We start from the raw sequence: 12,899 nt of genomic DNA, 5'->3' as shown, positions 1-12,899 counted from the left end.
GAACAGTGTGTATAATGCTGGCAAGGGATGCAGGCCAAGAAGGACTAAAAAGTCAGACCAAACATAACCTGCCCTATAAACGCAAAACGTACAAGCGTTCATGCACACATCACCAGTGGCTAGGGGACAGGATATTCATGATGCTTGTTAGTGGTTACAATCCGTAAACACAGTAAATGTACCACCTTACCACTGGGTGACAGCCAGGAGGAATAGGATTAGGCTGAGAGAAGCGTTGCCAACGTAACAGCACAGAGTGACAGGCCTAAACCTAGGCCGTAGGAGCCCTTATACTCCAACACAGGGTGACAGAGGGAGCCCCTTTTCATGTCCAGCATGAGAGGACAAAGGGCGCCGGGGGAAGACCATGACACAGCCCCACAAAGGTCCTCCGCCGTCACGCCTTTGAGCAAGGCCGTAAAAGCAGCCATAACTGGCAATTGTACTTTCATGCATACTGCTGACACCATTTGTGTGTTGGTTCATTTCTGTACCAGGTGGACTTTGTTAAATGTGGGTTTCGAATGTTGTCGCACGAGAATCTAACCAATTCCAGTGTGTTTGGTGTAAAGTAAGGTTGTTCTTATTTTCTGGTTGCTCTGTAGAATATCATACAATGATAGGCAGAGCAATAAAAAACCTGAACTGGTTTTGAAACATTTTTACGCTCTAAATCCACAGAGCTTTTCTGATATTGTTAATTTAGTTGATTTTGGTTTCAAAAGTAAGATGTCTCCAGCCACGGTGTGCTGGAAAAGTGTCAATATTTTCCCAGCGGTGCTATAAATGTGGGAAAAGCAGGAACTAGCACGCAGCAACACAATTCTTCGCAAATCACTTGTCAGTTTATTTGTCTTACAAAATAGGATACAAAAGGATCCAGAAAACCAGATTCATAAAAAACAATAAGTTAAACACATGAGGATTTTTGTGAAAGCACATGGAAATCATTAAAGAACACAGATTATGCAACGTCTGCAATGCAATGGACTTTTATACTTAATGGCAACAGTGACAAACCAAATATTTACAATACCATAGAGCCAAAATGGCAGCATGATATAATATCATATAATTTACAAAGAGAATCACTGCAGTCGGTATACTGTCAATTGAAACGTTGAATGTTCATCAGAAAGGAAAATAGGAATTACTGGTATTTGAACTGAATCAATATCAATCAACTAGGTACATTAATGTTTTCCTTTAACCATTATCCATTTCATTATTCACCTACAATGAATATACATCACCCATTTTACAAATATTGATGCTCTCCTTTGCTTGTTAGCTTTCACACTAGCCTAAAAGTCTTGTTACAGAAATGTGCTGTCTGGTTGCTTTGATCTACCACACGTCCCCTGGCTTCACCTCTTTCACAAAGTGGGATGCATCTCTAGGACTGCTTTTGGCTGTCATAAGTTAGCCCAACCTTTCTCTTTGCTATTCCCCTACTGTGTGTCTGTAAAGGGGCCTTTTCAAGATCAGCTTGGTCGTCAGGCTTCAATACTAGCTGGACCCAAGTTTAAACCACTAGGGCAATGTGATGTGGTAACTATTGTTGATGTTAAATATATATAACTCAGGAAATGTCGTTCCACAAAGAATCAGCTTGTCCTTAGCCTTAGCTTAGGTTCATTTAATTCCAGTTGATTGTGTGCATGAACTTTGACCTTGATCTCCTTGGGTCCGGAGCCTAGGGAAGCAGTGAAGCCAGGTGGAGCATCAGCGCTTGCTTCATTAAAGGCAAAGCCTGGCTCTGTTTAAGCTGATCTTGCACACGAACAATAATAGCTCCGAAAACTCTTGTAACAAAGTTCATGTATATCCCAAAGTGCTATGGACAAGATTCCCATGGGTATAAATTGCTTTGAGAAAAAAGTTTCAAAAACGTTTTCATGACCAAATAAATCATCAAAAAAAAAAAACACCACAAGAAAGTTTTTAACAGCCACAGGACAGAATATGACCACATGGAGTGTATGAAGTGTGGAGTGAGACTACTTATTTACAGTGCCTGTAAGGCTCACTCTATCATTATTTATTGGAAGCATTCCACAGAAAACAGAGTGGAAACGCTGTTCTTAGACAGGGTCATGAACGGATAGAAAAGAAACAACTAAACAACTAAAAGTAACAGCATTGCTAGAAAATAGCGTCCAAGAAACTTTGGACCAACATTGTTAAACTCAGCAGTTCAGTATAGCAACTAAAAGTAGAATATCTAAACAAACCGAATATATATTCTCCTTGCAAGCTCATCTTTCTTTCCTCGTTCCCTTAGAATACCCGTAGTATCACATGGCTAAATGAAGACTCATGTTGTAGGCTTTTAAGTAATAGAGGAGAGAAAGGAGAACTTTGGGTCAGTATTCGTCATAGCCCTACGATGGTTCCCCCCCGCCTGGAGAAGTCTTCCCAACCCTTTGTTAACGTGTTGCTCCTCCTCGAAGCAAGCCGATATCAAAATCTCACCAACAATCTTTTTCAACAGTCAGACAAATCCAACCCAAATCCAAACTAAAAATAGTAAGTGTAAACTCAAACAAGAACAGAACGGTGATGTGTGTGTAAGATGTGTGTGTAAGCGCAACAGGGTTATTGAATTATTCTCCATATATAATACAGCTTTTTTTCTTTTTTAAATGAAGACTAAATAAATGAAATCCTGATACAAACTGCATTAAAATGTATTAGTTGTAATAGGTAAATATTGATATACTAAAATAGCTCCGGTAGAAACCACAGCAAACTGGTTAACTAGCATTAGTGTGTGAATACTAGAACCATGTAGTTTCTAAAAGGCATATCTATAAGTAGTTCATTTGTTTATCATCCTTGAATATGATTTCATCCAACATGTATTGCTTTTTCTAATATAATAGCTGGCTATATCCTGCAGATGCCTGTTCAATTTGGTGATTCTTGGAATTGTATACTTTCCTTAATTGAACTGTTGACATGTCTTAACTGGAGCATTGAGGTATAGGCAGACGCATGAAGAACTCAATAGAACCATGGATAATGGGTTCATCTGGAAAAGGTTGTATGTGAACAGTAATTTATTTCAGTGTTTTGTTATTTGTTTTGCTAGAGTTGCAGGTTGATTAGAACCATTTGAACAGCAGAAGACTCTTCACCGCTGGGAAAACTAAGGAACTTTGAGGTCAGCCAATGCACCCCAAAAAGAGTGTAGCAATGTCTAATTGGAAATATACTCAGTTTTAACATTGTGTTGTCCTAGTAGTTCAACTGGGCAGTAAAATTACACGCTACAAACAAACCAAGCTGTGCTATATCCATGGCAGAGCAGTCAAACGCTTACGTGGCAACATCTTAGACCATTGCAGTCCTCTCTTGAACCCCCACCCAGGTCAAAGGTACAGCGTCCCCAGCCCAAAGACAAACATCTATAAAAGAGGCTGGTCCCTGTTGCCATAAAACATCTTCATCAGTAAGGACAGCCGCTCTTTGAAGCCAGCCTGCTGCCCCAGCATACAGCATTTTACATTTCACCTCAGCCCCCACCATCGACTGACTGGTGCTCCTTTAAATGTAATGTAGCTTCTGTCGTGTTTATGTTACGTTTTTGTATTGTATCCTGTTTTGATGTGATGTGTTGGGTGTTTAATATACCGTATCAATAGAAAATAAATCAGATCAATAAATGATAATAGAACCTCACCCAGGTATGTTGCAGAATCTGAATTAATGCTCAACTTGGACAACACACTTCAGGGTGCGATTTGTGAAAAAACCAGAGGGGGGGATAATTTTGAGAAACATTTTAAAATGTTTCAAAATGAAGACGGACCCTGTGTATTTTGGTTGTTAATTATTACGATGTAATGGTGAAAATACTTTGGGTGGGGGGGATAATTTTTATCCCCACCGAGGATAATAATTCAGCAGAGGGTAGGACGTGTAAACCAGAGGGGGGGATAATCCCCACCATCCCCACCGGCAAATCGCACCCTGAACACTTAATCATTCATCATGAATGTGAAGTGATGGGAAATATGGGGTTGAGAAGCGATAAAAGTCCTGCACTGTTTTTATAGTCCGTCTAATCGCTCATCGATCACGCCAATTTCACTCATTAGCTGCAACCTTTCTTTGTGCTAATTAAACCAGACACAAGATGGCCAACTCCCACCTTTGATGAAGGTGGGAGTATGATGAAAACATGTATCTTCATCATTCGTCACGACCCTCTGTGTTCCTGCTCTACAATTCCTTAAAAAACAATTCCTAATACCTAATCAACCGGGACACCCTTCTAAAAGAACATTTCGGGTCCCTACCTCCAATGTCTTCCAGCTGTATATTAAAGTATAGCACTCCCTCAAACTCTCTACGTCACATGTTTCTACCTCTCTCTCTCCTTCGCCTATGGTCTCAGACCAGCTGTCTATCAAAGTATAGCACTCTCTCACTCGCTCTATGTCACATGTTTCCCCTTCCCTCTCCCTCTCTCCATCGCCCATTGTCTCAGACCAGCTCCACCTTGGAGTTGGGGTAGACAGCGACCACGTCGTAGCCCTCGGGTGGCTGCACGCGGGCCATGGCGTGCGTCTCGCAGTACAGGCTCTCCTCGATGAAGAAGTAGCCCCTCTGCTTCAGGTTCAGGCCGCAGTCGTCGCACATGAAGCAGTCGGGATGGTACAGCTTATCCCGGGCCTTCACCATGGTGCCCCTGGGGTGGAGGGGGGGGAGAGAGACAAGCAGAGAGAGGGGTAATGGTTTCACAAGATTATCTGGATGACTAATGCAGGGGTTCCCAAATGGGGGTACGCGTACCACTAGGGGTACTTTGGACTACTTCAGGGGGTACTCATAAATTGTGATTTTTTTTAATAATAAGCTACCTCATTTTTTCAGATACACCAAAATGTCATCAGCTTCAGGAAGAATCTATCTTTATGGGATTCACCTCTACATGCTCTGACCCTCCACTGGGGTCACGAAACTGCGACTGCCAGCTTTCAATGTTCATGTTTACACTGCCAAATAGAACGCACGTACATTATGTGTGTTCATTATTATGGATAGGGAGCAGGGGGAAAGGCAGGCCGCTCCCCCCTGACCCTGTGCTGAACAACAGCCTCATTGTAGCCCTGCAGGTCCTACAACACTCTCCTGTTGGAGGGAGACGGCGTCTGGATGACATCACTGTTTACCTCCGGGAGCCATTACCTGTGGCTCTGGTTCCCATGACGGAAAGGTGTGTGTGTGTGTGTGTGTGTGTGTGTGTGTGTGTGTGTGTGTGTGTGTGTGTGTGTGTGTGTGCTTCTTTATGTGTTTGATTGTTAGTGTGTGTCTGTGTGTGTGTTTGTGTCTGTGTGTGGGGGGCTGATGCAAGCCCGAGCTTGGACTGGGTGTGGAAAAGTCTGTTTAATCCTTAGAAATTGATATGGGAAAGAAATGAGGCCGGGCAAGAAGCAGCCCGTCCACAGATTGACTTTAGTTTCCTTCGCTGGAAATGACATACTCGTACGCATTGTAATAATATTTGCATAATCTTGTGCTTTGTGCTTGATACCAGGTATCATTGTGTTCTTACACAATGCCGGTGCAACAGCGGGTGCACTGTGGGAGTTTCTGCAGCCCGGGTGAGGAGACCGGGACGGGGCTGGCCAGCTTGGGGACCGGCGATCTCACCGGAGACCGCAGGCTCCTCATGGTTTCACTCGGAGACTTACCTGAAAATGAAAGGAAACAGATAAAGAAAATAGGTTTAGTCAATATGTGACGACTGCATGGAAAGACTTAGTGCCACCCAGTGAGAAGACAGAGGTGGATTCCAGACATGCAAGCACACACACAGGGTTTGTTTGTCTCCATCGGTGCCTGGTTATGTGCTACTTCCAGAGACATGGATACGATGGATTGTACACATAACCAACACACACACCAATGTGAAAAGGCCCCCTGGGGCCAGGTCCCCCCCCACTCCCTGTGGACTTGTTGATCATGGAAGGCAGGCTCCTTTCCTCTATGCCTGGAGACCCTGCAGCTCATAAGTCATATTGTATATTTATATACCTCAAAGTCATTCTTATGTAACCTGATCTCTTATCTTACATCCACATGCTTTAATTTTGACCCCCATCCCTGCCACCATCGTGGAAGGATCCGAGATATCAGTACTCATTAATCATTAGATTCCTTCGTATCCCTTTGTCCTCTCTCGCCGTTCTTCCCCACGACTATATTCTGTTTTTTCTATTTCTCTCTCTGGCCATTCCTCCACGGCCTTCCTGCCTCCTATCCTTCCTAACCCCTATCCTCCTTCTACTAGCCACACACACAGGTGTGTGTGTGTGTGTGTGTGTGTGTGTGTGTGTGTGTGTGTGTGTGTGTGTGTGTGTGTGTGTGTGTGTGCTTGTGTGTGTGTGTGTGCGCGCAACATGTCAAAGCTTGTCAACGCACTTGGACTTATGAGCGGGGGGGTCACTCCTAATGTCAACAGACCATGGAATATTCATGCACACAGCACATTCATGCACACACCACAGCACACACACACAAACACAGATATCGAATCGCAGTAGCACAGGGAAACCGCTAACTCAAGAAATCAGCCTAATTTAAACCCCAGCTGTGTGTATTTCTTCAGGGAATTTCCAAGTCAATCAACCTGTCAATCAAACAGGCAATGCGCTTTGAGTGGCTGAAAGACTACCATCAGCAGCAGTTTGAAAGCAACCCTGCTAAGGAAATTACTTAACAAATGATATTACAATTGTCTTTCTCTAATATTCCCCAATTTTCTCATAATCCTATTTATCTTCCACCCTTTTCTCATAATGATGTGACAGTGATAGTCCCTTGTTATGATGACGCCTGCTGCTCTCCGACCCCCGACCCCTCCTTGCTCCACTCAGCAACAAGAAACACCAACGCACTGCTTCTTGGGATCCTGACATAGGTCAGAGGTCAGACAGGAAACCCCTATGTCTCCCAGTTGATTGTCCTCTTTAAAGAGCCAGTGAACCCACTGTTTGAGGAATGAAAACACTAGGAGATAAAAAAAAAGGACCGCCCAACCACACACCGTAGTGTTAAGCTTTTTGTGTCCGGGAAGCCTAAACCTCGGACACGGGTGTTAAATAAACCGCTGCTCAGAACGAGATTCACCATCCACTCAAAACGTGGCGTTATACTATAACTGTCCGAAAGCTCAACCTTGGCCGTGACGTCTGAGTGCCTTGGAAAAGGCCCTCAGACGTCACAGAGAGAATGCTACCTGCACCTGCAACGCCATTTTCCTAAATTGGGGTCTTGTTTCAGTAACAGTGAAGAGATGACATAGATTACGACATTGACGATCATATAAGACATATTACCAGGAGATCACTGGCTCTTTAAGGGCTTGTTCGTGCAGCAATGCTCCTGCAACCCTCCCACTCCAAATGGCTGGAGCCATTAGAGCACTTCATCTTCTCTGTCCTCCTCTGACCTGTCATCTCTCTCTCTCCATCTCTCTCGCTCTCCGTCTTTCTCTCTCTCTCTCTCTCTCTCTCTCTCCATTTGCACGCCCTTCATCACTTCCTTCCTTGCTCTGTCCATCTATGGGGAAACTAAAAGGAAAACTACGCCATTATAAGGCAGGTGGGGGTGACCTCGACTTGATAGCAAGCAGTACAGTCCTGTGACTTCCGAGACCACAAGCCTGGGGGGAGGAAGAAAAAACAGTTTACAACCCTTAAAAGGCGTATATCTGGTACAAACAGTCCGGAGATTCAATTGGAGCTCAAACTGATATCAAGCACCAATTTGCTTGATTGTAGAATCCCCCTTTCTCACACGTGTGCAGTACACACAAACACACACACACACACACACACACACACACACACACACACACACACACACACACACACACACAGGGCCTACCTCCGTCCTCGGCCTCCAGGATGACCTGCAGGTACTTGAAGGAGCCCGACTGTTTGGGCTGAGCGGCCGGCTCCTCGTGGTCCTGCAGCATCCGTAACACGTCCGACTCCACGTTGAAGCTGGTCCCGTTACCATGACGGCCTCCCGGTGAGGTCACGTGGGGCTCGGGGCTACAATCATTCAAAGTTGGAAATGACTTTTAACAAAGGATTTTTTATCTTTAATAACGAGTAGCGGTTCAAAGAAAGGCTGTGAATTACTGCATTATTTATTGAATATACTTGCTTTTTTAAGTGGTAGTGAACAAATCTGAGATTATTAATCATAAGATAATGTAATCCTTTTTTGGGGAACTTGTGAGGGTTTATATCTATATATATATATATATTATATTATGTTTTTCTTCACCATCTTTGAATGTGACCTGGCCAACAAGAAGGGAATAAGGGTTTGTCTTTTAAACAAGGATATCAAGATGAGATTCAGAACAAATCATTAAGAAATAAACACAGAAAATGTAATAAATTTATGCTTGCAGATCAAAACCTCACCCTTTAGTTTCACTCTTTTGGAGAAGGAGAAGGTAGGAGAAGGTAGCAACAAGAAGAGAAGAGTTACACAAGGAAGTACCACAACGGAAGATTGGAAAGATGCAGTACACACACGCACAGATGCAAAACAATACACACAAACACATGCACATACATACAAACACATGCATGCAGACTCACCCCCCCCCCCCCCCCCCCCCCCCCACAGACACACAGTAAAAGGCGGAAACATGTATACAAATGCTGCCTTCTGAGAACTAAACTGGGACAAAACATGGTGATCCAAGTGAAATAATGTTTAGCCTACAGTGTATTACTGAATCGAACATGGATTAAACAGCCGATATAGCCTCCACATCGTATAGAGAAGTGAATGCACAAGGCAAACGACAGAAATATTATTAACGGACTGGTGTGATGTGACTTTGGTTTTCGTTGGGTTAGGGTTAGGGTTAGGAAGAAGGTAGGAAGGAAGAAGAAGGAAAAAGGTTCATTCTTACTGGCTGCGTTTTGAACAAGTCAAACGTGTGTTATAAAATACAACGGCGTTAAATAAGGTGATATGCCATCTTAAACAGCGTATTTTACATCCAATTTAATGAACCAAGTCTTCAGTAAGGCGTAGCTTTTACCCTTTTGGCCTCCCATGGAGTGTGTAGTGTCTTTGTTCTGCACAGTATGATGCAGTGAGTTGATCCCGGACTCTTTGAACACATATTAGTCACTAGCCCATGGGGCCACAGGGTAATGGGTTACCTCTCCAGCACACGCACGCCCCCCCAGCGGGTAACCCAAGAGACACTCACCCCTCTACTGTAACCATTTAACATGCTGCACTATGCTCCTACCCTGCTGTGCAAGACATCAAAAGAAACTTACTACAGCTTTAAATCCCATGTCTGTATTACTTCCACTTGGTATGTGATTGTGTGAGTGTGTGCGTTGGGATAGTCACGGGCAGATGCGTAATTGTCAATGGTTTTGGTGTATCACTGTTTTCATCGGATGCAAGATTTGGTTTCTACATGTCGCGTGGCAACCAGTATATGTGTGTTGCACATGGGTCTATGTAATTGTAAATGTAAAGAAAAAAGTAAAAGAATCCAAACGATTTTACAGAAACCTCCTAACCTGTAGGAGGCACTGCCGAGCTGGAGACCTCCCATCTTGCCAGGCAGGGAGCGGTCTCCATTGCCGTTCAGACCGGCGGGGCTGTTATGCTGCCCAGTTCCGTTGCCATGGCCGTTGCCATGGACATTCCTGTGGCTGTTACCATTCCCATAAGTGAAGCTGGGGCTGGTGTTGGGCCTGGCAGGTTCATTATTCAGGTGGGCTGGTTGAGGGGGGGTGGCCCGGGTCTGATTCTCGGCCTCCTGGGTGTAGGACGGTTTCCGACCGTAGCCTCCGTTTCCGCTGATTATCGGGCGGAACTTCTGTAGAACAAAATAAGAGATGGACAGGTGGGAAACCTGGATGAACCTTAGATGTGGGGCACTTTGAGCACAGCAGGAGAAGAAGAAGGACATCAAATCTATGTTACAAGCGAAGAGTGTTGGATTCTTCCCCATGTTGTTAGGGGTAAACACTGAAAAACAGGGAGCTGCTAATGGATGTCCCGTGTTGTTTTGGTCCAAGAAAAAGAGTGAAAATGTTAAAGGCAGAGATAAATAAAGGATCCTAAGGACTTTCTAACTGAAGAAACTAGTTGGAAAACCAAATTGGGCTTTTTAGTTGCTTTAAATAGTTCCTTCTGAAGCAGCTAATTCAATGCTGCCCTCACTTCACTCCGATTTGTTTAGCTTCACTCTGATAACTGGAGTCCCGAATTGACATGATTTTAAAACGCTAAGATTTAACAAAAGCTTTTCCTTTTTAAAATGATTTTTTCGCCATAATGACCTTACTGCTACATACATTTACCAGCATGTAGTCCTGTCTACATGGTACATTACATGACTCATGAATAACTAATGATTTTAACAAGACAGCACTGGAATACACCTTCCTCTAGTCAACTTAACCATGAACGATTGTCTACTAAAGCGTCACCAGGGTTTAATAGACATACAGACTGACAATGCACGGCTTCTGTTTTCCCCCTGAACTCCCGTCCTGTCAGCCCCTTCTGTTTGTGTTCTAATGGTCCTCGCTCAGTTTCAGCTGCCGACAGATACAGTGCTTTAGGCGGAAGGCAGAAGGCAGATTTATATGTTCGCACATCTGGCACCGTGCTAATAAAAATGCCAGATTGGCCACTTTCTGAGCTTTGGGAGTGATTTGAGGATTTTCTCAAGGTAAAGCAGACTTGCGTGCTTTCTCATTAGGCCAATCGGCTGTGAGACAGCTGTTCCCCTAAAATAGATGACTCTGCCTCAGTCTCTGTATATCTTTGTCTTGACTAAATATAGACAGGCTTTTGAAGTGAGCGCTTCATTGCTGGAAATCACCTGTTAAAACATCTGTTCTGTCTGTTTGTCTGTATTTCTCCCTACCAACCTCTGAGTCTGTCTGTCAATCCGTCTGTCTGTCATTTTACTTCATATCTACTACCTTACACCACCTTTGTATCTCCCTACCTAAGGGTAAGGTAACTACTTGCATATCTACCTTACTACCTACCTACCTCCCTATCTATCTAAACGACCTACCTAGTACCTTAGTAAATACTTACATTACGACTTACATACCACCGTCCAACCTACTACCTACCTACCTACTACCTTCCTAACTACTAACCTTTACTACTTAGATACCAATTACCAACCTACCAACTAACTACATACCTACCTACTTACCATCCTACCTACTACCGTACTACTGTTCCTACCTTCCCATCTACCTTAATACTTACCACCTAGCTTCAACCTTACTACATACATACCTACCAACCAGCCTGCCTACTAAATACATACTGTTACGTTACAAGGTATTTGTGTACCAACCTACTACCTTATAACATACATACTTACCAACAACCTTCTACATACATACCTACCAACAACCTACTACCTTACTACATACATAGCTACCAACAGACTATTACCTTAATACATACATAGCTACCAACACCTTATTACATATATAACTACCAACTTACTGACCTGCCTACTACCTTACTACATACAAACCTACTACCTACCTCCCTACCGATTGCTCTTGGTTTTGTGGTTTTAGATTAGTACTATCTTAAAAGAGTTCAATCATTCTTTTTAAAAATGTCTGTCCTTTTATGTGCAGAGTAGGCAGTGGAAGGCATTACATGGAGATTGTTGAGACAGGCCATATGTTCTTGCACAGGGCCATGTTTTATGCTTATTTTCACTGACTTGAGGATAGCTGCCAAGTGTTTGTTTCTCCCCATGATATCCTATCCTCTTAGCTTGGGAATAAGGGCCTCCAGAATGTGCTGACTTGTTTTGAAGTGGTTCCCGTTTTACATGCCTTGTTTTGTTTTATTTGTTTCAGCTGCAAGTGTAACTGAAAGTGAAAATCATTTATGCGATTCACTGTTTAAAAGTTTAAAGTTTAGTATGCATGTGTGTGTGCGCTTGTATGTTTAAAAAAAGAGCGATGAGAGACTAGGAAAGAATAGCAATGAGTAATTTAAAGCAATGTAAAGAATCAACAAATGCCATTATATTTTCGAATCTACCTTTCCATTTGCAGCTGCTTATCCATTAAACCCATGCAACCATGAACACATGCACATAACCAATGCATGCGTCTAAAGTATACGGGGGCATAATTGGCCTGAATTCATGGACCAGACTTCATTCATCATGTTGACTTTGGGGGAGGGGGGGTGAAGGGGATGAAGGGTGAGGTGAAAGGTGGAGGGGGGCTTAAATGAAATCATCTGGTGTTTTACCCCAGATGACTGACACCCCCTTTCTTCCAAACAAGCACACTGGTGGGACTACACACCAATGTTAGAATATACATCAATGTGGATACATAAACACAAACTCTGACTCACACACACACACACACACACACACACACACACACACACACACACACACACACACACACACACACACACACACACACACACAGAAACTGACCCCCACCCACCACCACTAGCACCACAGACACTGTGGCACCCCATGTCCCACACTGACCCACTTACTGAGCTTGTTTATTTACCCCCCACAACTGCGACCACAAAATCTTAATTTCCTGGTGGGCCAAGAGAGACGCTCAAGATGAGCATAGATCAAAATCGAAGGAGTGAGTGTAATTGTTTGTGTGTGTGTGTGTGTGTGTGTATGTGTTTATGTTTGAATTTGTGTGTGTGTGTGTGTGCATGTGTTTATGTTTGAATTTGTGTGTGTGTGTGTGTGTGTGTGTATGTGTTTATGTTTGAATTTGTGTGTATGTGTGCGTATGTGTGTATGTTGATGTTTGTACCATAACCTGCTACAGATGGGACTTTACACCATACAGATC

At 43.4% G+C, this 12,899-nt stretch overlaps 1 protein-coding gene across 1 annotated transcript in view; it reads right to left on the bottom strand.

Annotated features, from left to right (window-relative positions):
• Nucleotides 1-871: 871 nt before the first annotated feature.
• The window catches only part of pdlim4 (PDZ and LIM domain 4), a 33,447-nt gene continuing 21,419 nt past the window's right edge, over nucleotides 872-12,899 (bottom strand). Inside the window, exons 4-7 of the mRNA XM_079737628.1 lie at nucleotides 9,582-9,883; nucleotides 7,900-8,069; nucleotides 5,564-5,702; nucleotides 872-4,696 (exon numbers count right to left, since the gene is read on the bottom strand). Of these exons, the coding sequence (XP_079593754.1) occupies nucleotides 4,492-4,696; nucleotides 5,564-5,702; nucleotides 7,900-8,069; nucleotides 9,582-9,883 (816 nt within the window). The 3' untranslated portion in view covers nucleotides 872-4,491. The remainder of the gene's footprint in view (nucleotides 4,697-5,563; nucleotides 5,703-7,899; nucleotides 8,070-9,581; nucleotides 9,884-12,899) is intronic.

Source organism: Pollachius pollachius, assembly GCF_949987615.1.
Source record: "Pollachius pollachius genome assembly, chromosome: 6".
NCBI classification, from domain to species: domain Eukaryota; kingdom Metazoa; phylum Chordata; class Actinopteri; order Gadiformes; family Gadidae; genus Pollachius; species Pollachius pollachius.
The sequence above is the reverse complement of the archived record's forward strand: the minus strand, read 5'-3'. Positions and strand labels throughout refer to the sequence as shown.